The 26,895-nt window shown below is 38.3% G+C and overlaps 2 protein-coding genes across 33 annotated transcripts in view; one reads left to right on the top strand and one right to left on the bottom strand.

Annotated features, from left to right (window-relative positions):
* The window catches only part of LOC145517683 (uncharacterized), an 85,389-nt gene that overhangs the window by 20,130 nt on the left and 38,364 nt on the right, over positions 1-26,895 (top strand). For 2 of the 14 annotated variants that reach the window (XM_081520772.1, XM_081520745.1), the window contains exons 3-8: positions 8,151-8,304; positions 10,096-10,194; positions 10,337-12,079; positions 18,319-18,361; positions 18,808-19,007; positions 20,290-20,417. In XM_081520772.1, the coding sequence (XP_081376898.1) occupies positions 8,151-8,304; positions 10,096-10,194; positions 10,337-10,396 (313 nt within the window). In that variant the 3' untranslated portion in view covers positions 10,397-12,079; positions 18,319-18,361; positions 18,808-19,007; positions 20,290-20,417. Of the gene's footprint in view, positions 1-8,150; positions 8,305-10,095; positions 10,195-10,336; positions 12,080-18,318; positions 18,362-18,807; positions 20,193-20,241; positions 21,702-26,895 lie in introns of those variants that run through there. The other 12 variants (XM_081520754.1, XM_081520837.1, XM_081520793.1 and 9 more) reach the window with 12 other exon arrangements.
* FRMD3 (FERM domain containing 3) overlaps positions 11,300-26,895 on the bottom strand; it is a 396,369-nt gene continuing 380,773 nt past the window's right edge. For 13 of the 19 annotated variants that reach the window (XM_081520419.1, XM_081520449.1, XM_081520429.1 and 10 more), the window contains one exon: positions 12,987-16,723. In XM_081520419.1, coding sequence (XP_081376545.1) covers positions 16,128-16,723 — 596 coding nt within the window. In that variant the 3' untranslated portion in view covers positions 12,987-16,127. Of the gene's footprint in view, positions 11,523-12,986; positions 16,724-26,895 lie in introns of those variants that run through there. The other 6 variants (XM_081520403.1, XM_081520507.1, XM_081520514.1 and 3 more) reach the window with 1 other exon arrangement.

Raw genomic sequence — 26,895 nt, forward strand, 5'->3', positions numbered from 1 at the left:
CTTGGGTTTTGTTCATATTAATATTTATTGTTTTTGTTTCTCTGCCTCAGACTGGATAATCTCAGTCAACGTATTTTCAAATTTACTCATTCTTTCTGCTAGTTCAGATCTGCTCTTGAGCCCCTCTAGTGATTTTTTCATTTCAGTTATTGTATTTTTCAAATCCAAAATTTCTGTTTGGTTCATTTTATAATTTATATTTCTACTGATAATATTTACTTGGAAAGACATTAATCTCATACTTTTATTTAGTTCTTTAGGCATGACTCAGACATGTTTGAGATAGCTGATTTAAAATCTTTGTTAAGTCAAACATCTGACCTCCTTCAGGGTCAGTTTTTATTTGTTCCTTTTATCCCCTCGTTTATGGGCCATGTTTTCGTCACTCTTTGTGTTTCTCCTAATTTTTTGTTGAAAAATGTACATTTTAAATAATATATTGTGGAAGTTTTGGAATTCAGAGATCCCTCTCATAGTCTGCTGTTATTGCTGTTTGTTGTTTATTTAGTGACTCTACTGAACTAATTATGTTAAATCTGTATTCTTTGTCAGCTACCTAAATCTCTGCTTGCTCCGGTTAGTTCCAGCTAATAATTGTACAGAGATTTCTCTAAATGTTGGGAACCAATCTCCCAGGTTTTTTTTTTTTTTTTTTTTTTTTTTTGCTGAGGGACAGTGTGTGTGTGTATGAATGTGTGTCTTTGACACTCAGCCGGACAGTTGACAGCTCTGCCTTAACTTTCACTTCTTGCTTGCCAAAACCCTTAGGTGAGAGTTTAGAACTTTCTCAGATCTCTCTAGGACCTGTTCACATGTGTATACTGTAAGCTCATGGCTTTCTAGATTCCTGGTAATATATCAGAGCTTTTCAAAGGCTCAATGGGCATCTCATTCCCCAAAGTTTCATTTTTTTTTTCTTTTCAGATTTTTAATACGCCTGTTGTTTACCACAACTGTTATTCATTGCCTCAGGCAGCCTTTAAACAATTGACTCTAAATGTATTGTACAAGTGTCCTTGGGGGAAAAAGCTTTTCTCACTTAGGGCAAGCTCTGAGCCAGGTCACATCAAGACAGCATTGCAAGGGGAGTCGTTAGGGAAGCACTAGGTAGGTCAAATAATGACAGTTCTCTGATAATGAGACTTGGAAGGAGCTCCACCTTATTTTGCTGCCCTTTGGCTTCCATACTGCTAGTTTTCATCATTAGTACTATGAAAAGAATACAAACCCTTGGAAGAAAGCTTAAAAAAGAAAGTTACAAAGAACAAAATAAAAATTACTCACACAATCCTACTATACAAGAATAATCAATGTTAACTCTGGATTTTTAAAAAATTATAAAATGCTAAATCCTTCAATGTGGGGCAAAGGTACTGGGAAGGAGGTTTCTCAGAGTGTCCTGCTTTATGGTTTCTCACAATAAAAATATCCCCATTGACCATCATCCGAAGCTTTCTGCCTTCGTGATCTGATCACCCCTAACCTTCTTCCTGGCAGCACTGAGCTCTCATTTTGGGGACATCCTACATTTCCTGGCTGCATGACTTCTCTCCCTTTTACTATTTCATGTCTCTGAGTTGCCTCCAAGCATCCAGTTATTCTGATACACAGCCTCTCAGTTCTGTCCCTGACCAGCTGTTGCCCATCCCAGAGGCCACTTGGCATGGTCCATTGCCCCAGCCTGACAACATTAAAAGTCAGTCCTCTTCAACTGCATTGGTTTTTGGCTTCTCTAAATAGCATGGCGATCAGATCTCTGGCCTCCAGGCCACAGGTCCTGCCAGAGGATTAAGTTTCCAAAAGTTTGGCTTGTAATATCCAGATCAAATTTAAATTGGGTGCAGACTGCTCCATTCACTGGAATCCTCATGGTCTGCCCCTGCTCCTCCCCCTCACAGGAGATCTCTAACCTTGGATAAATCCTTTTGTAAACAGTTCTTGCTTGAAGGAAAGAGTCTGTGTTCTTCAGGGGAGAATTCCATAAATAGTGCCATCATCTGCTCCAAGGACAAGAGGAAGGCATGTCCTCTATTCTCTCAGGCATTTCTTTCTACGTGAGCAGGACTGAGCTTCCTTTGATCGCTGCCTCTTTGCTTGACTAAGATTTTCCTTTATTTGCAACTGAGCTTCTAGCAAAATGAATTTCTCAGTTTCACCTGACCATATATCTTTTGAAGAAAAATTACCTCCTGTCCACCATTGAAAGCCAACACTGGAGGCCTTCTTCTTCTCACTCTTTGAGAGCTGACTGCCTTTACTCATACTTCTCATTATTAATTGCTCAGGTGACCTTGAAAATGAAACCAGTTATTCTCCCCAATCCCTGCTGCTAGGTTCTGCCATGTACTAAGGAAGATCTGGCTCCAAACATTAGCCCTATCACTTCCTGTCTATGTGAGCTTGGATGGGGCATTTGAGAAATTTGTGAGTGTCAGTTTCTTTGTTTGTAACACAAACCAGAAAAACAGCGTGGCACAAAGAGATAAATCAGATCTGCAGAGTCTAAAGGATGCATCAGAGTAATGGTCAACACAACACATGTGCATGAGCAGTTTATTTCATAACTGGAGAAGAACCACCAAAGAGATGAGAAGAAATAATGTCTGGCACTCACACGGGGCAGATAATAGTGCCTGTTCCCATAAGTAAGACTGAAAAATTTCTAACTCACAGGGCTTTTAGTAAAATATACAGACTGGGATAAAATATTTCTAAGTGTATATGTGATATAGTAATGTCCACAATATATAAAGAACTCTCAAAACTCAATAATTAGGAAACAAGAAACTTAGTAAAAAAAATAGGTGAAAGATTTGAATTCATGCTAAACCAAGGAAGATATATGAATTGCAGTATTCTTAACAAAATTAGCCATTAGGAAAATGAAAAATGAAACTATAGTGAGATACCACTATACACTATTAGAATGACTAAAATTAAAAGGACTAACTGTAACCAAGTGTTGTCAGGGATGTGGAGGGATTGGAACTCTTATACACTGCTAATGGAAATATAAAATGACACTACTTTTTTTGAAAAAAATTCAACAGTTTCTTAAAAAGTAAACATGTGTAGTGTGTGACCTAGACATACCATTTTTTTTTTTTAGAGTAAAGCTTTCTTTGTTGTATCACATTTTTTTTGTTTGTTTATTTTATATTGGAGCGTAGTTGATTTACAAAGTTGTATTAGTTTCAGGTGTACTGCAAATTGATTCAGTTAATATACATATATCTATTTTTTAAGATTCTTTTCCCATATACATTATTAGAGAATATTGAGTAGGGTTCTCTGTGCTGTACAGTTGATAGCTATTTTATGTACAGTAGTATGTAATCTGTTAATCCCAACTTCCTAATTTATACCTCCCCCCCTTTTCCCTTTGGAAACCATAAGTTTGCTTATTCCATAGCAGTGTTTTTATTGATTTTATTTTTTTAAAGAATAGTGTATGGTCTGTTAAGATCTTTGGCCCATTTTTTTAAACAGGTTGTTTATTTTCTTATTGCTGAGATTTAAGAGTTCTTTGTATGTTTTGGATAATAGTTCCTTATCAGATGTGTATAAAAATCTTTTCTCTCAGTTTGTGGCCTTTTATTCTCTTTACAATGTTTTTCTCAGCAGAAGTTTTAAATTTTAGTGAAATAGCTTATCATTTTTTTTCCTGGATTGTGCCTTTGGTGGTGTATCTAAAGTCATCACCGTACTACCCAATTTCATTTAGGTTTTCTCCTGTGTTATCTTCTAGTGTTTTATATTGGTCTGTGGTCCATTTTGAGTTAATTTTTTAAAATTTGTTGAAATATAGCTGATTTACATTTTGAGTTAATTTTTGTAAAGAGTGTATATTCTCTGCCTAGGTTCTTTTTTGCAAGTGGATATCCTATTGTTCCCCCACTATTTGTTGAAAAGATTGTCTTTGCTCTACTGTATTGCCTTAGCCTTGTCAAAGAGAAGTTTAACTAAATTTATTTGGTTCTATTTTGGGTCTCTCTGTTCTATTCCATTAATCTCCTTGTCTATTCTTTCACCAGTACCAAATAGTCTTAATTACCATAGCTTTATAGTAAGAGTTGAACTCAGGTAGTATCAGCCAGCCAAGTTTGTTCTTCTGCTTTAATAGTGTATTGTCTATTCTGGGTCTTTTTCCCCTCTCCATATAATCTTCATAATAAGTTTGTCAATATCATGAAATAACTTGCTGGGATTTTGACTGAATCTATAAATCAAGTTGGGGAGAATTGATACATTGGCAAAATTGACTGTTCCTATCCATAAACATGGAATATCTCTCCATTTATTTAACTTTTTCTTTGATTTCATTTATCAGAGTTTGTTAGTTTTCCTCACATATCATCTATGTGGTAAAGAATATGCCTACCAATGCAGGAGATGCAAGAGATGTAGGTTTGATCCCTGGGTTGGGAAGATCCTCTGGAGTAGGAAATGGCAACCCACTCCAGTATTCTTGCCTTGAAAATTCCATAGATAGAGGAGCCTGGTGGTCTACAGTCCATGGGGTCTCAAAGAGTCAGACATGACTGAACCACTGAGCACACCACAATGTAAATGGTATTGTATTTTAAATTTCAAATTCAATTTGTTCACTGCTTGTATATAAGAAAGCAATCAACTTGTATATTAACCTTGTATCCTGCTTTCTTGCTATAATTGTCTATTACTTCCAGGAGGGATTTTTGCTATTCTTTAGGGTTTTTTTTTTACATAGACTATCATCTCACCTGAGAACAAAGACAGTTTTATGTCTTCCTTCCAAATCTGTATACTTTTTATCTCTTTTCCGTGTCTTATTGCATTGGCTAGAACCACCGGTATGATGTTGAAAAGGAGTGCTGAGAGGGGATAATCTTGCCTAGCACCTGATCTCAGTGGGAAAGTTTCAAGTTTTTCACCATTAAGTATGATGTTAGTTATAGATTCTTTATAGCTATTCTTTGTCAAATTGAGGTTCCCCTCTAGTTTTCTGAGAGTTTTTATCATTAATGAGTGTTGAATTTTGTTAAAAGTTTTTTTCTGCATCTGTTAATATGACTGTGTTTTTTTTTTTTTTTCCCTGTTGATGTGATAGATTATATTAATTGATTTTGGATGTTGAGCCAGCTTTCCATAATGAGAACAAATCTCCCTTGTTTAAAGTTCTTTTTATACATTGTTACATTAAGTTTGCTAATATTTTATTGATGGTTTTTATATCTGTGCTTATGAGAGAGATTGGTGAGAAGTTTTTTTTTTATAATACCTTTGGTTTTGGTATCAGAGTGATTCTGACCACATAAAATGATTTAGGATGTATTCCTTTTGCTTCTAAACTCTGAGAGATTGTAGAGAATCGATATAATTTCTTCATTAAGTTTTTGGTAGAATTCACCAATAAACCTGTCTGGACCAGGTGCTTTCACTTTTGGAAAGTTATTAGTTATTTATTTGATTTCTTTAATAAATATAGGCCCACTCAGATTATTTCTTATTTTGTGATTTTTAGAGGGTTGTGTCTTTCAAGAAATTTGTCTATTTTATCTACTTTAATTTGTGGGCATGGTGTTGTTCATAGTATTTTGTTATCTTTTCAATGTCCATGACATCTGTGATGATGTCCTCTTTCCATTTCTGATATTAGTGATTTGCATATTCTCTCTTCCTCTCTTTTTTAGTTAGCATGTCTAGAAGCATACTGATTTTGATTCTTTTCAGAGAATCAGTTTTTGCTTTCATCAATTCAGCTAGCTATTATTTAAATTTTATTTAAAACAAAGAATTAGTAATGACCTGACCTGCAGAAGGATTTGTCACCTGTCATTAGGATCATTTACTTTCTCAATTATACAGAAAAGGCTTTATTAAATCCTAGATACTGATTTTAACTTTTACACATTCTCCTTCACTTAGAACCACTGTGTTTAACCCAATCTATTCACCAGTTTGAGAAAATAAAAATATTAGCAAAAAGATACTTCCCTCCCTTCTTTATAAAGAAAGAGAAAAACTTATCTGTAAGACAGACTCTTTGTCATTAGATGGTTTTAAATTCTTCAAATAAAAGGAAAAATTAGACCATGTGCATTTGATTTTCACACTTAAAATCTAGACTTCAGTTCTAGTCATTAAAGGATTCTCTTCCAATGTTTCTTCCCTCCATTGTTTTAACACAGTCAAGTTCAGTGACATATTTATCAATATGTCAATTCAGTGAGCCCACATTTGCTGGGCTCAGTGTAAAATTATAATGTGGAGCCCCTTGTTCAAAACACAGGGGGAAAGTGTAGTTAGAGTCACAAAATATAAAAGTTTTTCTTTTTTTATTATAAAACAAGTGATAGATAAGTAACAACATTTATGTATTTCAACAAGTGATGTTACAAATTGTGGGAAATAATAGTTTGGTGCCATGATTTTGTATAATAAAATAATAATGGCCTTTATATATCAATATAACTATATCTTGATTGCAACATAATTTTTTAAGGTTCACTTTTCTGCAAATTCATTTATTAAACCATAAAACTTATTTAAGCAACTTCATCATTTTCAATTGATATAATTGAAAGTAACATCAGAGCTTTTAACAAATGCAAGATCACAAGTAATTTTTGATAATTTTTAATTTTGAAAAGAATCTCTGTTGATGCAACTGTTATTGGTACTTTTAAGAGTGTTTCATAGGCTTTACAATAGTTCTGATCAGTTATTTTGAAATAGAAATTCAAATATATCTTAGAGCTGGTGGTTCTTCTAGAAAAATTTTTCTGAAATGTTTTAACTCTTCCCGCAAATCAGTTTTTGTAAGTTTGATTTTAGGTTTAAATGTGAGTATATATAATGGCCTTTTTCCTGTTTTTTTCTGACCTTTCCTATAACTTGCAGAGATTGTATGAGAAGCTAAAAGTGGTTTCATGATTTGTATGAAATTTAAAATGCCCGTTTATGCGTTCTAATATTATATTTTCAATCACAAGAAAACATAATGTTACACTTGTCTATTAGTCAGTCCATGCAAGTTTTTTGTTTTTTTTTTTTTAATGAAAATAGTGTCCTTTTCTGTGAAATGTGAAAATCTTTAATTTCTATTTCCAAGCCTCTGGATATTTATTTTGCAATGTTCAGTGATTTTCAAGACCAGTGATTGTAAATTCTTTGAAAACTCCTAATTAATCTCTGTTCTAGTTTATTCCAATATCCATGTGTACACTTTTATGTTATAATTAGTTAATGACAAAGTATACGACCTAAGTGGTGGCAGGTCTTTTGTCCCATCACTCAGACCAGAGAGTTAATATCTGGGCCAATCCAAGAAAAAAAATTATGTATGGTGACAGAATCAACTAGAATTATTGTGGTGATCATTTTGTAGTATGTACATATATCAAATCATTATTTTGTACCCCTGAAACTAACATCATGTATGTGAACTAGACTTCATTTTTAAAATTTTAATTAAAAAGAGTAATAATAGTTCCTACTTAATAGGCTTATTGTGAGGGTTAATTAGCTGTAAAGTGCTTAAAAAAATACCTGTGCTGATGCTTCAGAGACGGGCTCAAGGGACCCACTGGCAAGCTGGCCTCCCAGCACAGGTTGTAGTGCTGTCCCTATGCAATACCTCCTTTCTCCCAGGGCCAGCTTCCACTGCAGCTGCCTGCATTGCCATAATCTGGGCTTAGGTTCTGGTGCACAGAGTCCCCTCAGGAGACCCCTCAGGGACACCTGGGTTTTCAGTCTGCCGTGTGTGTGTGTGCGCACATGTGTATGCCCGTGTGCCTGGCACTCAGACCAAATGCTTAGTATGCATGGTGCCCACTGTTGCCTGACTGATCTCCTGCACATTTTGTTATCTTATTGGAGTACACTGACATAACGCAAGTTCTAGGGTATTATTAAGAATTTCGTGATGTGCGTGCAGAGCATTAAACCAAACCTTTGAGAGCAGGGCCCTGTTCAAGTGCACAGATCACACATGTGCCCGTGAAACCACTCCTGAATCCAGCAGTTCTCAGTCAGGTGTCGTCTTGCTCCTCAGGATGGGCTACCTTGGGTTCTAATTATGTCAGATTCCAATTGAGCCCCTGAAAGCAAGAGTGACAAGATATATTAGCATCAAAAGTAGGCCCTAATCCTTCTTTTTGTACTCTCAGGCACAGGGAATTATCCAATGGAATCTTCTGGGTCATTCCTGTCCTGGGCAGTTCCTATACCTGCTGTCAGGTATACTTCCCTTCCTCAGGTGAGCTGGACAACTTAAGTGATGGGAGAAGGAGTGGTAACAACAATGGACTTGGAAATTGCCAGGTAAGACTTTGTTTCCCAAGTAACAGTCTAAGATGGGTCTGGTTTAGGGTGAGGTATAGGGTGCTCTGGGCTTCCCAGCTGGCACTAGTGGTAAAGAACCTGCCTGCCAATGCAGGAGACGTGAGACTAGGGTTCGATCCCTGGGTCAGGAAGATCCCCTGGAGGAAGGCATGGCAACCCATTCCAGTATTCTTGCCTGGAGAATTCCATGGACAGAGGAGCTTGGCAGGCTACAGTCCATAGGGTCACATAGAGTCAGACATGACTGAAGTGACTTAGCATGCACGCATGCATGCATGTAGGGTGATCTGCTCCATGGTCATTCACGGATCTAGGTTGCTGGCAGGTACTGACATCCAGTGGCTCATAAAGGCTCACATTTAGTGTAGTGATACAGATCACTTCCCATTCAAATTCCAATGGCCAGAACTTGGGAATACAGCCATACCCATGTACACGAGGGCTGGGAAATGTAGTCTAATTCTGTGCACAGCATAAAGAAGAAATGGTTTTGGAGATCCCTTGCCAGCCTCCGCCACAAGAAATTTGCAAAAATAAGAGATTTTGAGTAAGATGTGTATAATCCCCAGCCCTCCTGAGACAGTCATGTCTTTTGGGCAGACTTCCCCAAGAGGCAGCTTTCTAGCTGTGATTCCTTGGACTTAATAGTGTTTGGTTCACATTACAGCTTATGTTATAGGAAGGCCATGCATGGAGTATCTAACATCAAACAAGTGTCAGGATGACTGACACCTCTTGTTATAAATGACCAAGTTGGTTTTGGCATAACTGTCTTGAGTGTACTTAGTGTGATTCAGCTGCTCACAGTTAAGCTGATCATCATCACTTGTATGTGCTGATCGGAAGTGTCAAATTCATGACTACACTGGTAAAAGCAACCTTGAGATTGTTTTAACTCTCTATCTGTTTCACATTAAATAAGAAATTCAACATTACAAATGGTAAACCAATTGAATGTGTAGCACTAAATATTCAATGCCAGAAACCTAATTTAAAATAATCTTCTGTGTCATTTATAGTCCCACACCAAAACCCATGATTTTAATCTGATTCTTGATACAAGTAGGAGATCTATGACTACAGGGCAATAATCCTTCCCTGTTTCACCTTATCCGTATTTAAGAGGAAACAAGCTGGAGGAATTGTTGAAAGAGGGCATTCTAGCTTAGAGGCAAAACCCTAAGATAGACCATCTGAAAAGGTCCTAGTTAATACCCATTGCTGTGACATACTCGTTAAAAACACCCCCTTTCACTCTGAAAAAGAGTCCTGGTTTGGACAATAAATAGAAACCCTTAGAACCAGGGAGCAGTACCTCTCTGTGGCCACCACTGTTCAGGGTCTGGTTTGCAACTCTGCAGAGCCAGCAGCCCAGGGTTTTTAGGACACTGAGGCTGACTGAGCATGGAAGGGAGCTGATTCACACCACGGAAGTGACAGGAGACTGACCCCTAAACCAGGATGCTGTGTTTTTAACTTACTACGAAGACTATAACTGCCAAGCAAAGTGGAAACCAGTGTTGGTTTGTTAGTATGTTCTCTCCCTTAAAGTGTAGTCTCCTTGGAAAGCTCAAAACCCTTGGGATGATCAAAATCATAGTTCTTGTGGATGAGAAGATCAAGATGAGGCATGTTAGCTGGAGGAGCTGCTGTAATTTGCAAGACAGGTTTTAATATTTGGTATCCATACAAAGCATGTGCTGTATCCTGTTTAAAATACTAAGAGTTTTCCTTTGCAATCAGGAAAAATGGATTTGGTTCTCTTTCCAGAGATTTTTGAGGTCAGCATCAGCTACAGATAAAGAAGAGGGATGTGTGGTTCCAAGAAACCTCCTGTTCTTTACCAATACAGGAAGTGCCCCATATACAGTAAGTCCCCTTCAAGTTGTGAACTTTCAAAAATGCAAACGTATATTTGCATATCCAATCATGTAAGTTACTTCATGTGTCTGGCGTACATTGTCATGTGCATGCATCCTCTGAAGTGGTTGTACTTTTGTGTGCTTTACAGAGTACAGTATCTTTATATAAAGTCCAGGATGTTCGGAAGCAAGCATTAAAGCAGTGGTGATGTAGCTGGTACTAGCAAGAAACACCAGGAATTGGAGGCCCAGAGAAAGGACAAAGAGAGACAAGATGAAGAAATACCTGAAGAACTGAAGAGGTTCATGATGCAGGAAATGGCAAGGGGATTTTCTTTATTTGAGGAGGCATTGTTAGTTTTTAAGGTACAGGACCTGAACTTAGAATGGTACATGAAGGCTGCAGCAGCCGTTCAGAATGCAATCCAGCACTACTGTGTCATCTATGATGAGTAAAACAGCTACTAGCCAGATATCACTGGATTGTTTTTTCAAGAGGACAGGCAGAATTGAATCCAGCAAGGAACCGGAATCTATTTCATCGACATCAGGTGAGTGAAATTGCAGCTTGCCCTCCTATTGCTAATGGTCCTTCAGCTCTGCCATCTCTCACCTCCTCTCCCTCCTCCTGTCAGTAACCCTTTTTGCCTGTTCACTTGATGCCAGCCTCTGTGTGCCAGCTGTTGTGCTGTACTACTGAACTCTTCAAGGTACTAGACTGTTAAAAATGTCAGCTTAATTTTTTGTTTTTTTAATGGATTATTTGTGTGAAAAGTATTATAAGCCTCTTACAGTACAGTACTATATAGCTGATTGTGTTAGTTGGGTACCTAGGCTAACTTTGTGAACTTATGAACAAATTGGACTTACAAATGGGCTCTTAGAACAGAGCCTGTTGGGGACATACTGTCTTATGTCCCAAGTTTCCTCACCCAACTCTAAGGGCTGTCAGGGCCCATATCAGTGGCAGACATCCTCTGATGTTTGAGGTTCAGCCAGGAGCAGCCTCCTCTGCTCCTGCCTTGCTTGCAACACTGGAGGTGACAGAGACCCTGAACCACTCCCCAGCGCCCATCCCACTTCTCCATAGACAATATACACAATGGCCAGAAGAGGATTAAAATCAGCTTTATTGACGAATTGAAGAACACAGCTGGGATTTGAGGCCCAAGCGAGGTTTTTCCATCTTCTCTGAAGTGATGACAGCTGAGCCCACTGGGTGGGGCTCACCAAACTTACCCACCCCGCTGCAGACCGAGGCTGGAACGTGGAGAGCTGAGTCCTGGGTGGGCTCACCACGGGCAGGTCCCGCTGGGTTTGTTTACTGCAGGTAGACTGGAAGCCCCAAAGCAGGTCCAAGAGACAGAGAAAGAGAGAGAAGAAGCAGGAGGACAAGTAAGCAGCGTCCTTTAGCACATTATCTCCACCCAGTAGAGAAAGGTGGTCCCAAGAGTCTCAAGTTCATCAACCATAACCATCCCGACTGAGGTCACCCCGGTGGAAGCTTCTCTCCAGTACTTTCCTTCTATGCTGTACTGTAGTTAGGGGATCTTTGCCTTGATTGGCTGAGCAAGCAATGTTCAAATAAGGAAAAAGCTTTCTCCCAAGAGGTAAGGCTGGCTTAGGAGCCTGGACTGCTCAGTGAACAAGGGGCCAGGGGCTATTTTGTATGAGCCTCCCAGTCAGCAGCCACAATGCAAACACAGGTGCTGGCTAGAGCTGGTGGATTCGGGACTGACTCCTGACATCTCATGCCTGAACACTGACCACCAAATTCTTTTCTTTCCTGTGCTCTGGTGCTCGGACCCCTGAGGACTGGTGAGGAAAGAACTGGGCAGACTTCACCTACCCCTAACCCCCGGATGGGTGAAATGGATGAAAGGGGTCAAAAGGTACAAATTTCTAGTTATAAGATAAATAAGTCCTGGGGATGTAATGTACAGCTTGGTGATTCTAGTTATGATTCTGTATTGTATATCTGCAAGTTACTAAGAGAGTCAGCAATCTTAAACGTTCTTATCACAAGGAAAACAAATTAACTCTGTGAGATGATGGACAGTGACTAAACTTATGGTGGTAATCAGTTTGCAATATACACACATATCAAATCATTACCTACCTAAAATAATATACTGGTATATGTCAATTATATCTTGATAAAACTGAAAAAAAAAACCCACTGGGCCACACAGCTAGGGTATAATTCAGCTGGACACCTATGGTGTTCTTGTAGTAAAGAGAGTCCCTTTGACTCCATTCAGAGTAACTGACACCTTCTGATTTAACTGTCAGGTGTGAAATCATTAGTTTTGTACCAAACCAAAGCAAGAGGGCCCTTTAGGCCACGCATGGAGGGAAGACAGGAGTAGAATAGGAAAATTCTTCCAGGGCCTGTGAACTGATAGATGTTTAATGGCACATCTTGCAGAGTCGAGTCTGATGTAGCTCTCTTTGGCACAGGAAGTAAGGACATACCGCTAGCACTCTGAAGTCCTCCCTCCTACCTGTCATGTGGAAAACCCCTTTTCTGTTTTTTTCCCGTGCTTTTCTATTTCTATCTTGATGCCACTAACTATAGCTGTCTTCTATATTTGGATGCATTTCCAGTGCCTTCAGTATTTTGCCTTTTAGCATGGGTGACTTCTGCAAAGTGTTAATCCCATCCATTAGCCATTCTTTTCATAGTATCACCATTCAAGGGTGACCTCATTTCATGGCACCAGATGGCACCTTTCTGTAGTTTCCAACAGGCTATTTATACAACTTTACTTTGAATAAAACTGAATGATTGCAGAAACGTTTTTTCCCCAGAGTATTTTTATTAGGGATTCCTGCCACCATATTAACATATAAAACAATCTGGATGTTGACACAGAAATGCAAATTTCACTGTACAAAGATAAGGCTCCAACCATAGGTAACGTGGCCCCCAAATCTCTAGTTTTTCAGTGAAATCAATCATTTTGACTTCTTCCCAGAGTTGTCTTTATACTAGACAAACCACAAAATATGTTCCAGATATATAACATTTTACAATATGTTCCAAGCACAGACAGAAATACACAATACTTCACCTACATTTTTTTCATATCCAACTTCCATTAGCACTAAAGATTGTGTGTGTATATGTATTTGCCATATGTGTGTGTATATAAAACCACAAATGTACACACAGTAGTTTTCATGGAAAATTGAAACCTTTGAGACTGTGGGTTTTATACACTATGTTATCAGGGAAAATGAATAATATCATGTCACAGATTCCTCAATTGGGGATAAATAAAAACATCTATGTATGAAGGGCATATCAGTTGTGTGTATACAAACACACATATATACACATATTCATATATAAACACGTATATACCAATAATATGGAATATACATATACCCACACACTTGCTTTCAATTCTGTATCTTACTATATTATATATCCTCTATCTTTGGAAGCAGTCTTATCCTCTTTGATTCAGGCAACTGGTGACTATTTTCTAAGAAAAGCGAGTATTTTCTGAAAGACTGATACTGTCCTGACAAAATGGCATTTCAGGATCTGAGTTTTACTTTTGGTAGCTATTGTTTAAATTCAGCAGACCTTATCCTGTCAGATCCTTCACTTAAAAATACTTCTATTCAACAGTGAAGTTTTTGCCTAAGAGATGTTAGCTGGAAATGTTAAAATTATATAGTCATTACTCCTTAGTATAAATCCACTTGGCTAGACTATGTGTGATGTTTATCCTGTCAGCATTTTTCAATGTTTTATGTTGCATAATATATTAATTCTATAATTTTAAAATGTTATTTAATATTAATGTAAAAGCGCAAGGGCTGGATGATTTGTTATGGTTAGAACTTCAAAGAAAATGAGATTAAGCATGATTAGAAGAGGGAACTAATTTTTTGCAGACTATACTGGCATATCCTTATGTCAGAAGATATGACTTCAAGTTATAAATAATGGGGGAAAACACTTCAATTTCAAAGGTGATCATTTGCAAACTTCCCAAATAACCTACAGAAAATATATTTCTATATTGGTATCAAATTTCAGATATCAAATATTCTTTATTTAAAAGAAAAATCAGTCACTCAATGCACATGAGAAAGACCAGCCTGTAAAACGAATAGCAAATTATAGTTTGCTCAACTGAAGTCTTCATGAGCTGACTTTTAAAAATTTATTTACAAAATTAAATGTTTAATAAAGCACTCAGGGCTCCATGAATGAGTAGGACTGGAATGGCCATTTTGGAAATTATACTAATGGTAGAGGTTAAGTTAGGAGAGATTATAGGTAGCCCATCCCATGAAAACGTTCCATGTCTTCATTTACATTTTATGGGAAAATCACTATGCTCTGTGCCCTAAGCTCTGTACTGTCCTCTCTTCTTTCACAGTATTGGTATGTACTCTGCATGGAAGGCTTCAGAGCCTTTCTTTCTGTCATGGATTCAGTGGTATGAAGGAAGGTACGAGAGCATTTGTCCCACTTACTATCTAGTTACGGGGTCATTTCACTACTTCATCCAAACTGAAATGGTATATTATCTAATGAGTCCCCTCCAGTTTCTTAATGAGAGTCCCAATTATGAATGAGTTAAGATCCTAAGAAAACCAGGAAAGGGAAAGAGTGTAATGACCACCATGGAGGAGGATCATAGGCATTTATCAAAAAGCCAAGATCATTCTCCTCATATTCTGACTCTTTTTCTCTCTCTTTCACACACATATAGAATTTTAAACCTTCTTCCACAGAAATCTCAATGAATGGCATGAGGGATCAAAAAAATGTGCCTTCAAGTTTCTCCACTTTTATTTAGATCCACTTAGACATATTCATGTCCACTTGGACAGTGAGTATACTGTTCTTTACATCATCCAGTACCTTGCATCACCATCACTTTCATAAAATAGATCATTTGCCTACCACCACTTGCCTACCAGTCTCATCAAAACTCACTTTGCTACTTGCCATTTGTCCAGTTCCCATTTGTTCCACTCTTGAGTTAATGTACAATAATACACAATTAACTAGCATCTCCTTTAACTATTTTCCTTTAAAAGTTTCACTTTCTTTTAAAAACATTCCATTGCCTCAGCCAACATATATGGACAGAATGCAAATGAAAGTAACAAGTCATCTTGTCCAAATATTTTGAAAAATGGACCAGCCTGTGTCCTCTTGATGCTCTCAATTTCTACTTCCTCCAGTTCGATCATCCATTTCAGGAGCTTATTTTCTACAGTGTTTTTCTACCTATTTTTCTATCTCATATGCAGATAATAACAATTATGTGATTGTTCAGCCAAAAATATTTTAAAAAACAAACCAGTGCCAAGACATTAAAAATTCCTGACATGCCCTTTGTGCATTAGTCTTACAATCTGTACACTTAAATAACTCCAGGAAGCTCCTTTTTTTTTTTTTTGCTAAAAATTTACCAAAATATTTTGAACACATAAAAATATTTTTAAAAAAACAAAAACAAAAGCCCAGCATAAATTTAGTTGTATAGGCATTGGTTAGAGGACATTGTTCTCACTAAGGATTATATTCAAAAACTTTCCCTTAGGTTTTTACTGAAACTCTGATTCTGAACCTTATAGCTTGTAATGGTGCTAACTATTAAAAAAAAAAAAAAATCTAATTCAGCTCAAGGTATTATAATAGATAAAGAGTATGTCTGTACTATAATAAAAAATAAACATATTTTTGGTTATTTAGAGGTCATCTTCCTGACCTATAACTAAAATAACTGTGTTTGATTTAAACTTACTTGCAGTGAATTATGGAAAGCTAACTTAAAGCTCTGAATAATCAGTTATGAGTAAGAACACCTATTGATGGTCCCATGACCATTCAGAACCAGGCATTTGCTTGAAAAAAAAAAAATCACTAGTATTGAATATAGCCCTTAGTCATATGAGAAATGAGCTTTATGAGCAACCCAACATGTAAAGTACGAGGTTGACTTTGCCAGCCACCCACTCCTTGAGAGGACAGTAGTATTCATAGTGAAACTGCTCAAACTCAGGCGTCTGGCGGATTTCACATAAGAAGGAGAGATCAATACCTGACTCCAAAAGGAGGAGGAGCAGGGGAAATACAAAGAGCAGCAGGCCCAGGCCCACCACAAGGAGCCGGGAAAAACTCTTGACCAGTGGGTTCACCCGAATAGTGCCACTCAGAATGTCATAGCTCCATGACAAAGCTTGGCGAGCCTCCTTCATCTCCTCTTCTTCTGCCATTAAAAAGGCATTTTCATCTGCTTCCAGTTCCTCGAATGAATCTGTGTCTTCTCTTTCCAACTCCAGCCTAGATGGACAGTCAAAGAGCATGTCAATCTCATCATCATCAACTGGGGTAGGGAGTAGGCTGGCACTTGGGTTGTATGCCAGTTCAGAGATTGTCAAGGGTTCTTCTTTTATTTTATCTTCCTCTTCACTGGATGGCTCTTCATACTCGTGGGATTCCTTCACTGGTGAGCTGGAGATCAAGGGGGCAGAAATATCTTCTTTGGGCAATGGAACACCTGTAAAGAGACAGATTTTTCTTAATTTTAAATTTCAGGTTTTCTTTTTCCACAAAGATCTGTAATGGAAACAAACCCAAACTAATTACTGAATGAGAGGGAATCCAGAAATTGTTCTATAGAATCCTGACTTTTAACAAAGTCATTTTAGGAACAGATCCTATACTATAAATTCTTAAGGTCAACATGTTAAACCAAAAATAACCAAAATGTCTCAAATGGTTGGCAATATTTACAACATTTACATGTGCAATTATAGTCTGAAAAACCTCCAATTTTGGTCATGTTTGCAAGAACAAAATGACAAGAAATCACTATTATAATTTTGAGTATTGTCTTTTGGAAGTCAACGCTGTCATCCAATACAGTATTGTAAAATTAGAGAGTCTACTATGCAATAGCATCTTTTATTATGTTATGTATTTTTTTGTCTTCATTTTAAGCACAATTTTGTGGTTTCTCATTTCATGTAATTGCAATCATATTTGTATGAACAAATTTGCATCTTGCTCCTTTAGACATTTTCTATGTTGACATAAACTCCTACTGGTATTTATAATGGTTGCCAAATATTCTGTTTAGTTAATACAATAATAGTTGCCTAATATAATTAATAAGTTAATATTAATAGTTAATGATTAATAGTTAATATGAACTGTTAATAGTTGCCCAATAATAATAGTTACAATCAAGATTGCCAGGAGAAATATCAATAACCTCAGATATGCAGATGATACCACCCTTATGGCAGAAAGTGAAGAGAAACTAGAGAGTCTCTTGATGAAGGTGAAAGAGGAGAGTGAAAAAGCTGGCTTAAAGCTCAACATTCAGAAAACTTAAGATCATGACATCCAGTCCCATCACTTCATGGCAAATAGATGCAGGAACAGTGGCTGACTTTATTTTTTTGGGCTCCAAAATCACTGCAGATGGTGACCGCAGCCATGAAATTAAAAGACGCTTGCTTCTCAGAAGAAAAGCTACGACAACCTAGACAGCATATTAAAAAGCACAGACATTACTTTGCCAACAAATGTCCATCAAGCCAAAGCTATGCTTTTTCCAGCAGTCATGTATGGGTGTGAGAGCTCGGCCATAAAGAAAGCTGAGCGCCGAAGAATTGATGCTTTTGAACTGTGGTGTTGGAGAAGACTCTTGAGAGTCCCTTGGTCTGCAAGGAGCTCAAACCAGTCTGTCCTAAAGGAAATCAATCCTTAATATTCATTGGAAGGACTGATGCTGAAGCTCCAATACTCTGGCTACCTGATGCGAAGACCCGACTCATTGGAAAAGACCCTGATGCTGGAAAAGACCCTGATGCTGGGAAAAATTGAAGGCAGGAGGAGAAGGGGATGACAGAGGATGAGATGGTTGGATGGCATCACCGACTAAATGGACATGAGTTTGAGCAAGCTCCAGGAGATGGTGAAGGACAGGGAAGCCTGGTGTGCTGCAGTCCATGGGTCAAAAAGAGTTGGACACGACTGAGCGACTGAACGACAAAACATTTAGATTGCTTTGCAGTCATGAAAAAATTCCGTGAGCTATTGTTACATATACAGCCTCTTGTTTACACTTCTCCCCTTTTGTTTCAGTTCATTTGATGGCTGTCTGAAAGAAAAATTACTTGGTCAAAAGGTATGAATATTATTTCTTAAAATTTACTGGGGGAGAGGTATTTCTCAACCCTTTGTGTTATAGATGGGAAATCCAGTTACCTACTATCAGGCCTAAGGCCAGCTCTCCTGAGTTTGAGTATTGGGTTCTTAGTGGGGAAGGAAGAATCAAAGAAATGTTCCCAAGATAGATCTACAGTATAATACCAAGTTGGGAGCCAAGTACATTAGGTAACTGCAAGCCTGCTTTTGGGCTTCCCAGGTGGCACTGTGGAATCTGCTTGCCAATGCAAGAGATAACATGAGGCGTGGGTTCAGCCCTGGGTTGGGAAGATCCCCTGGAGGAGGAAATGGCAACCCACTCCAGTAGTTTTGCCTGGAAAATTTCATGGACAGAGGAGCCTGGCAGGCAGCTTCCATGGGATTGTAACAACTGAGCTAAGCCTACTTTTAATGGGTACATTTCAGGATTTCCCTCTTTTCAAGATGTGCAGGAAATGATATCACCAAGATGCCAACATTGGTTGTTCCTAACTTCACTCCACCTCGCAAGAACAACAGCTAACAACCACTCATGAATGAGACACCCACGGAGAAAATCCTAAAACATGGAAGTGAGGCTGAAGTACTCTCCTGCACCAGAGACCAAGATACCCTGCATTCAAAGGGTAAGAGGAACAGCTATGTTGACCACATTGCCTCTCCCCAAAGCTGGCACAACATCAAACTGAGCGATTGCCCCAGTGGGAAAAGAGAGCTTGGGGTTACATCCAGCTACTTCCCCTGCATTGTGGGTCCCTTTATAGGAGCCCTTATTGTGGATTTTCATCCCATAGTATCACTGGGGACTCAGCAGGGCTCAACCACTAGGAATCTATGAGGGAGAAGAGTGGGGAGAGGGATTTCCAACAGTCAGCACTCAGATCTTGGCCGATCAAATTCATACCTGCAGAGCCAAGTACTAGTCCCAACCAGTGGCTTTGCTCATCTGCAGAACCAAGTTGGTGGTGCACCTGACCGGGGAACTCAGTAGGGTGCAGGACTGCCTGATTTCCATCCTTAGAGGAGAGTTAGGAGAGCCCTGGAGTCTGGTCTATTCACATCCATGCAGAAGAACTGAGTCATAGCTCCACCCACTGTGGATTCTAGATCCCAGCCCCTTTCAATGAGAAAGTCTGTTTGGGGAAATTTGGAAGTTACCTAAAATGGGCCCTCCCAGTCCAGCCCAGGGAGGAGAGCTGAGTTATTAGCTCCATCTGACAGGAAGGGCTGGTAAGAATACCTGGAAGCTGCATTACCCAGCAACAATTGAGCTGAGAAATAGGCAGGCAAAGCTGATTACTTTTAGAGCAAAGCAAGTGGACCAGTTTGGCTGTAGAACTTAGGGCCTGGGTCAACCTGATTGATGATGACAGCAGCCTTAGTGGCCTTGGAGCTACTTTTATCACTATGCCTAAATTAGCTTAGTCAGGGAAACTAATTCATAGCCCCATTCATTGCTGAATATAGCCTTTAGTCCACCTGACTAGGGAGCCTTACCAGAGTACAAAAACTTGTGTAGCCCATCCAGCAGCCCTGCTTACAACATTCCCCAAACAATGAGTCATATAGGCACTGGGTCTCATTCTGCTGCCCCACCAGGGTAGGGGAGTTAATCCATAGCCCATTTACTACCGAATTTAGTCCCTAGTCCTGACCAGAGAATCCAGACAACAACAGAACCAATAGTACAGCCTCAGTTGGGCATGCAACCAAGCCAGTAGTTCTATCCAGCTGTTATCAGCCAGTGGCATCCATGCCCCCCTCCACCCCACCACAGCCATAGACAGCCTCAGAGCTTTAACAGTTGCTTAGCCCTTTCCCTTTCCCTTTGTCTATTTCAAACAACAAAAAGTAAAACAGTTGCTTAGCCCCATAACAGACTCTAATAGCAGGTCTCATTTGCCCAAGGATGTTACCAGAAACCCAAACTGAGCTGACTAATGAATCCAAAGTGAATCTGCAAAGTCTAGAAGAAGAGGTCACTTACTCAGATGCACATATACCAATGTAAGGAATCAAGGATCATGAAAAATCAGGTAAATATGACAACACTAAAGGAAGCTAAAAAGGCACTAATAGCCCTAAAGAAATGGAGATCTGTGAACAAAGAATTCAGAATAATGCTCTTAAAGAAGTTTTGTGAATTACAAGAATACACAACAATTAAAATTAGGAAAGCAGTGAATGAACAAAATGAGAAGTTCAACAAAGAAATAGAAAACATTAAAAAAAAAAAAAAAACCGAACCAGAAATCCTACAGCTGAAAAATAACTGAATTGAAATCAATAGAGATTTTCAAAAGAAGAATCAGTGACCCAGAAGATAGGCCATTTGAAATTATCAGAGAAGCAACTAGAAAAAAGAATGAAAATGAAGCCAGCCTATAGGACTTATGGGACACAATGAAAAGAAACAGTATTCATATTATGGGAATTCCAGAAAGGGAAGAGGAAAAGGACAGAAAATATATTTAAAGCACTAATGGTTGAAGACTTCCCAAACATGGGAAGAGGAGGAGACCTCAAGATATAAGAGACCAAAGGGATCCTATAAAGGTTGAGCTGAAAAGTACTACACTGACACATATTATAATTAAATTGTCAAGAGTCAAAGAAAAAGAACTTTAAAACCAACAAGAGAAAAACGATAATACAAGGGAGCTCCCAGAAGATGGCAGATTTTTCAACAGAAACTTTTCAGGCCAGAAGAGAATGGGTTGACATATTCAAAATATTGAAAGAAAGAAACTATGAACCAAAAATACTACTCCTGGTGAAGCTGTTCTTCAGAAGCTTTCCCAAACAAAAATTGAGGGAATTCATCACCGTTAGATATGCTTTACAAGAAATGCTAAAGGGAGTCTGTTGAGTGGAAGTAACAGGACACTAATTATCATCATAAAAAATAAGATGGCAGTGTAAAACTCACTGGTAACAGTAGAAATATAGTCCAAGTTAGATTGTGTAATATGGTAATGCTGGCGCATAATTCACTTACAAATCTAGTTTACAAGTTAAAAAACAAATGTAGTAAAAATAACCATAACTACAATAATCTTTTATTAGTTATACAATATAAAAATAAGCCAACTGTAATGTCAGTAAGCTAAAATGTGAGGAAGAGGAGAAGTAAAAGTGTGAAGCTTGGGAACTATATTGAAGTTAAGTTGTTTTAGCTTAACCTAGAGTGTTACAATTTTAAGATATTTTTATGTAAGCTTCACAGTAACCACACAGGGGAAAACCTGCAGTAATTACATAGGGAATATGATAGAGAAGTCAAAGCATACCGATACCACAAAACAGCAAAATAAGAAAAAGACAGCAAGGTAAGAAATAAGGAACAATGAATTTACAAAATAGCCAGGCAATAAGTAACAAAATGGCAATAGTAAGTCTCCCCCTTTTTTACAGTAACTACTTTAAATGTAAGTGGATTGCATTATCCAACCAAAAGACATACAATGGCGAATTAAAAAACAAGACCCAATGATATACTGCTTACAAGAGACTCACTTTAGCCATAAAGACATAGACTGAGAGAAAAGGGATGGAAAAAGATATTTGAAGGAAATGGCAACCAAAAAAAAAGCAGGAGTAGCAATACTTATATCAGACAAAGTAGACTGTAACATAAAAATGGTAGGAATAGACCAAGAAGGTAATGATAAAGTAGTCAATACATTACGAAGATACAATAGTTGTAAATATTTATGTGCCCACCATTGGTGCACCCAAGTACATAAATCAAAACCTAACAAGAAACTGACCAACAAGATGGAAGAATAGAAGGACAGAGCTCACCTCTTCTTAACAAAAACACCCAGATCACAACTAACTTCTGAACAACCATGGACAAAACACAAACAAAAAATGCTGGAGCATACCAAAAAATATACCCTACATCCAAGGCCAAAGAGGCAATGCGACGCTAGGAGGAGTGTAGTCACAGTATAATCAAATTCCATATCTGCCACATGGGTGGCCTACAAACTGGAAAATAATTTGACCATAGAAATACTCCCACAGAAGTGAAAGTCCAGAGCTTCATGTCCAGTTTCCCAGCCTGGGGTTCCAGCAGCAGCAGGAGAATTCCTTTAGAGAATCTGGATTTGAAGGCCAATGGGGATGCCAAAGGACTGGGGCAAACAAAAACTTCATTCTTGGAGGGCTTACAAAAGTCCCGTGTACACCAGTACCCAGGGAAAATAGCAGAGACCTCATAAGAGACTGGGCCAGACTCAACTGCTAGTATTAGAGGGTCTCCTGCAGAGGTGGGCAGTGCCTGTGGCTCACTGTGGGGACAAAGATAGTGGCATGTCTGGGGAGTACTCATTGGTTGTGAGCCCTCCTGCTGCTGCTGCTAAGTCACTTCAGTCATGTCTGACACTGTGCGACCCCATAGATGGTAGTCCACCATGCTCCCCCGTCCCTGGGATTCTCCAGGCAAGAATACTGGAGTGGGTTGCCATTTCCTTCTCCAGTGTATGAAGGGGAAAAGTGAAAGTGAAGTCATCCTAGAGGCCACCATTTCCACCCCAAGACCCAGCCCCATTCAACAGCTTGGAGGATCCAGTGCTAAGATGCCTCAGGCCAGACAACAAACAGGGTGGGGACACAGCCCCATGAATCAGCAGACAGGCTGCTACAAGTCTTCCTGAGCATGGCCCTGCCCACCAGAAAGACAAGACACAGCTCCACCCAATAGTGGAAAGGAGCCCACACATCAGGAAGCCTGCAAAAACCTCTTAGACAGCCTCATCCACCAGAGTGCAGAAAGCAGAAGCAAGAGCTACAGTTCTGCAGCCTGCATAATGGAAATTTCAATCACATAAAGTTAGACAAAATGAGACTGCAGAAGAATACGTCCCAGTTGAAGGAACAAGACAAAACCCCAGAACAACAACTAAGTGAAGTGGAGATAGGCAATCCACCTGAAAAAGAATTCAGAGTAATGATAGCAAAGATGATCTAAGATCACAGAAAAGAATGGAGGTACAGATCAAGAAGATGAAAGAAATGTTTGTAACAAAGACCTAGAAGAACTAAAAAACAAAGAGATGAACAATACAAGAACTGAAATGAAAAATACACTAGAAGGAATCAATAGCAGAACAACTGAGGCAGAAGAACAGGGAAGTGAGCTGGAAGACAGAATGGTGGAAATCACTGTGGCAGGACAAAGGAGAAAGAAAAAAAAAAATGAAGACAGTCTGAGAGACTTCTGGGACAACACTAAATATCAGAATAGATCAGAGCTGAAAACTTCCCTAACAAGGGAAAGGAAATAGTCACCCAAGTCCAGGAAGCACAGAGAGTCCCAGGTAGGATAAATGCAAGGAAGGACATGCTAAGATACACAGTAATCAAATGGACAAAAATTAAAGACAAAGAAAAATATATTGAAACAACAAGGGAAAAGTAACAGATAACATACAGGGGAATTCCCATAAGGTTATCAGATGATTTCTCTGCAGAAGCACTGCAGGTCGCTAGAGTGGCATGATATATTTATAGTGAAGAAGGGGAAGAACCTACAACCAAGAATACTCTACCAAGCAAGGTTCTCATTCAGATTCAGCAGAGAACTCCAAAGCTAGCAAAAGTGAAAAGAATTCAACACCACTAGACCAGTTGTGCAGCAAAAGCTAAAGGAACTTCTCTAAGTGAAAAGGAAAGGCCACTATGAGAAACAAGAAAATTACTAATGGAAAAGCTCACCAGTGAAACTCATGTTTGAGTAAAGGCAAGAAATTATCTGCACAAAAATGTGATATTAAAACCAGCAATTATGAGAAGAGACTACAAATGCAGGATATAGAAATTCATATAAAATTAAGACCAGCAACTTAATATTGTTTACATAAAGAATGCTATATGAAAACCTCATGGTAACCACAAACCAAAAATCCATGATAGTTACAAACAAAAAAAGAAAAAGGAACCCAAACACAACATTAAAGTTGGAAATCAAATCACAAGAGAACAAGAGTGGAAGGCAAGAAAAAAGACCGAAACAAAACAAATCCAAAACAGTTAAGAAAATGGCAATAAGAATATATACATTGCTAATTACCTTAAATGTAAATAGATTAAATGCTCTAACCAAAAGACACAGACTGACTGAAGGGACACAAAAATAAGACCCATATTTATGTTGTCTATAAGAGATGCATTTGAGATCTGGGGACACATAAAGACTGAGGGGATAGAAAAAGGTATCCCATGCAAATGGAAATCAAAAGAAAGCTGGAGTAGCAATACTCATATCAGAAAAAATAGACTTTAAAGATTGTTACAAGAGACAAAGAAGGACACTACATAGTGATCACGGGATGAATCTAAGAAGAATATACAACAATTGTAAATATATATGCACCCAGCATAGGAGCACCTGAATATATAAGGCAAATACTGACAACTATAAAGGAGAAATTGACAGTAACACAATACGAGTGAGGGACTTATTAAAAAAATTATTTTAATTGGAAGCTAATTACTTTTCAATATTGTAGTGGTTTTTGCTATACACTGACATGAATCAGCCATGGGTGTACATGTGTCCCTCATCCTGAACCCCCCTCCCCATCCATCCCTCAGGGTTGTCCCAGTGCACCAGCTTTGAGTGCCCTGTTTCATGCATTGAACTTGGACTGGTGATCTATTTCACATATGGTAATATGCATGTTTCAATGCTATTCTCTCAAATCATCCCACCCTTGCCTTCTCCCACAGAGTCCAAAACTCTGTTGTTTTTATCTGTGTCTCTTTTGCTGTATATAGGGTTATCATTACCATCTTTCTAAATTCCATATATATGCATTAGTATACTGTATTGGTGTTTTTCTTTCTGACTGACTTCACTCTGTATAATAGGCTCCAGTTTCATCCACCTCATTAGAACTGATTCAAATGTGTTCTTTTTAATGGCTGAGTAATATTCCATTGTGTGTATCTCCCATAGCTTTCTTATCCATTCGTCTGCCGATGGACATCTAGGTTGCTTCCATGCCCTGGCTATTGTTAACAGTGCTGCGATGAACATTGAGGTACACGTGTCTCTTTCAGTTCTGGTTTCCTTGGTGTGTATGCCTGGCAGTGGGATTGCTGTGTTGTATGCGAGTTCTATTTCCAGATTTTTAAGGAATCTCCACACTGTTCTCCATAGTGGCTGTACTAGTTTGCATTCCCACCAACAGTGTAAGAGGGTTCCCTTTTCTCCACACCCTCTCCAACATTCATTGTTTGTAGACTTTTCGATAGCAGCCATTCTGACAGGCATGAGGTGGTACCTCATTGTGGTTTTGATTTGCATTTCTCTGATAATGAGTGATGTTGAGCATCTTTCCATGTGTTTGTTAGCCATCTGTATGTCTTCTTTGGAGAAATGTCTGTTTAGTTCTTTGGCCCACTTTTTGATTGGGTTGTTTATTTTTCTTGTATTGAGCTGCCTGAGCTGCTTATATATTTTTGAGATTAATTCTTTGTCTGTTGCTTCGTTTGATATTATTTTCTCCCATTCTGAAGGCTGTCTTTTCACCTTGCTTATAGTTTACTTTGTTGTGCAAAAGTTTTTAAGTTTAATTAGGTCCCATTTGTTTATTTTTGCTTTTATTTCCTTTACTCTGGGAGGTGGGTCATAGAGGATCTAGCTGTGATTTATGTCAAAGAGTGTTCTGCCTATGTTTTCCTCTAGGAGTTTTATAGTTTCTGGTCTTACATTTAGATCTTTAATCCATTTTGAATTTATTTTTGTGTATGGTGTTAGAAAGTGTTCTAGTTTCATTCTTTTACAGGTGGTTGACTTTTTACACTCCACTTTCATCAATGGACAAATTATTCAGAAAATCAATAAGGAAACACAGGCTTTAAATGACACATTAGAGCAGATTATCTTAATTGATGTTTATGGAGCACTCCATTCAAAAGTAGCAGAAATCATTCTTCTCAAGTGCACATGGAACATTATCCGGGATTGACCACACGCTGGGCCACAAGGTGAGCTTTGGTAAATTTAAGAAAACTCAAATCATATCAAGCATCTTTTCTGAGCAAAATGCAATGAAACTAGAAATCACCTACAAGTAAAAAACTGTGAAATATATAAATATGTGGAGGCTAAACAATATGCTCTTAAACAAGCAGTGGAACACTGAAGAAATCAAAGAGGAAATAAATAAATACCTAGAGACAAATGAAAACAAAAGCACAATGATCTAAAACCTTTGGGGAGCAACAAAATTAGTTATAAGAGGGAAGTTTATAATAACAATCTTACTTCAGGAAACAAGAAACATGTCAAATAAACAACCTAATCTTATACCCAGAGCAACTAGGGAAAGAACAAACAAAACTACAAATTAGTGGAAGGGAAGAAATCATAAATATCACCGGAAAAATAGAGACAAAGAAAATAATAGAAAAGATCAATGAAACTAAAAGCTGGTTTTTTAAAAAATTGATAAATCTTTAGCCAGATTCATCAAGAGAAAGGGAGAGGGCTCAAATCAATAA

The sequence above is a fragment of the Giraffa tippelskirchi genome, chromosome 1 (genome assembly GCF_054371585.1).
Source record: "Giraffa tippelskirchi isolate mGirTip1 chromosome 1, T2T-mGirTip1v1.2.pri, whole genome shotgun sequence".
Classification (NCBI taxonomy): Eukaryota; Metazoa; Chordata; class Mammalia; order Artiodactyla; family Giraffidae; genus Giraffa; species Giraffa tippelskirchi.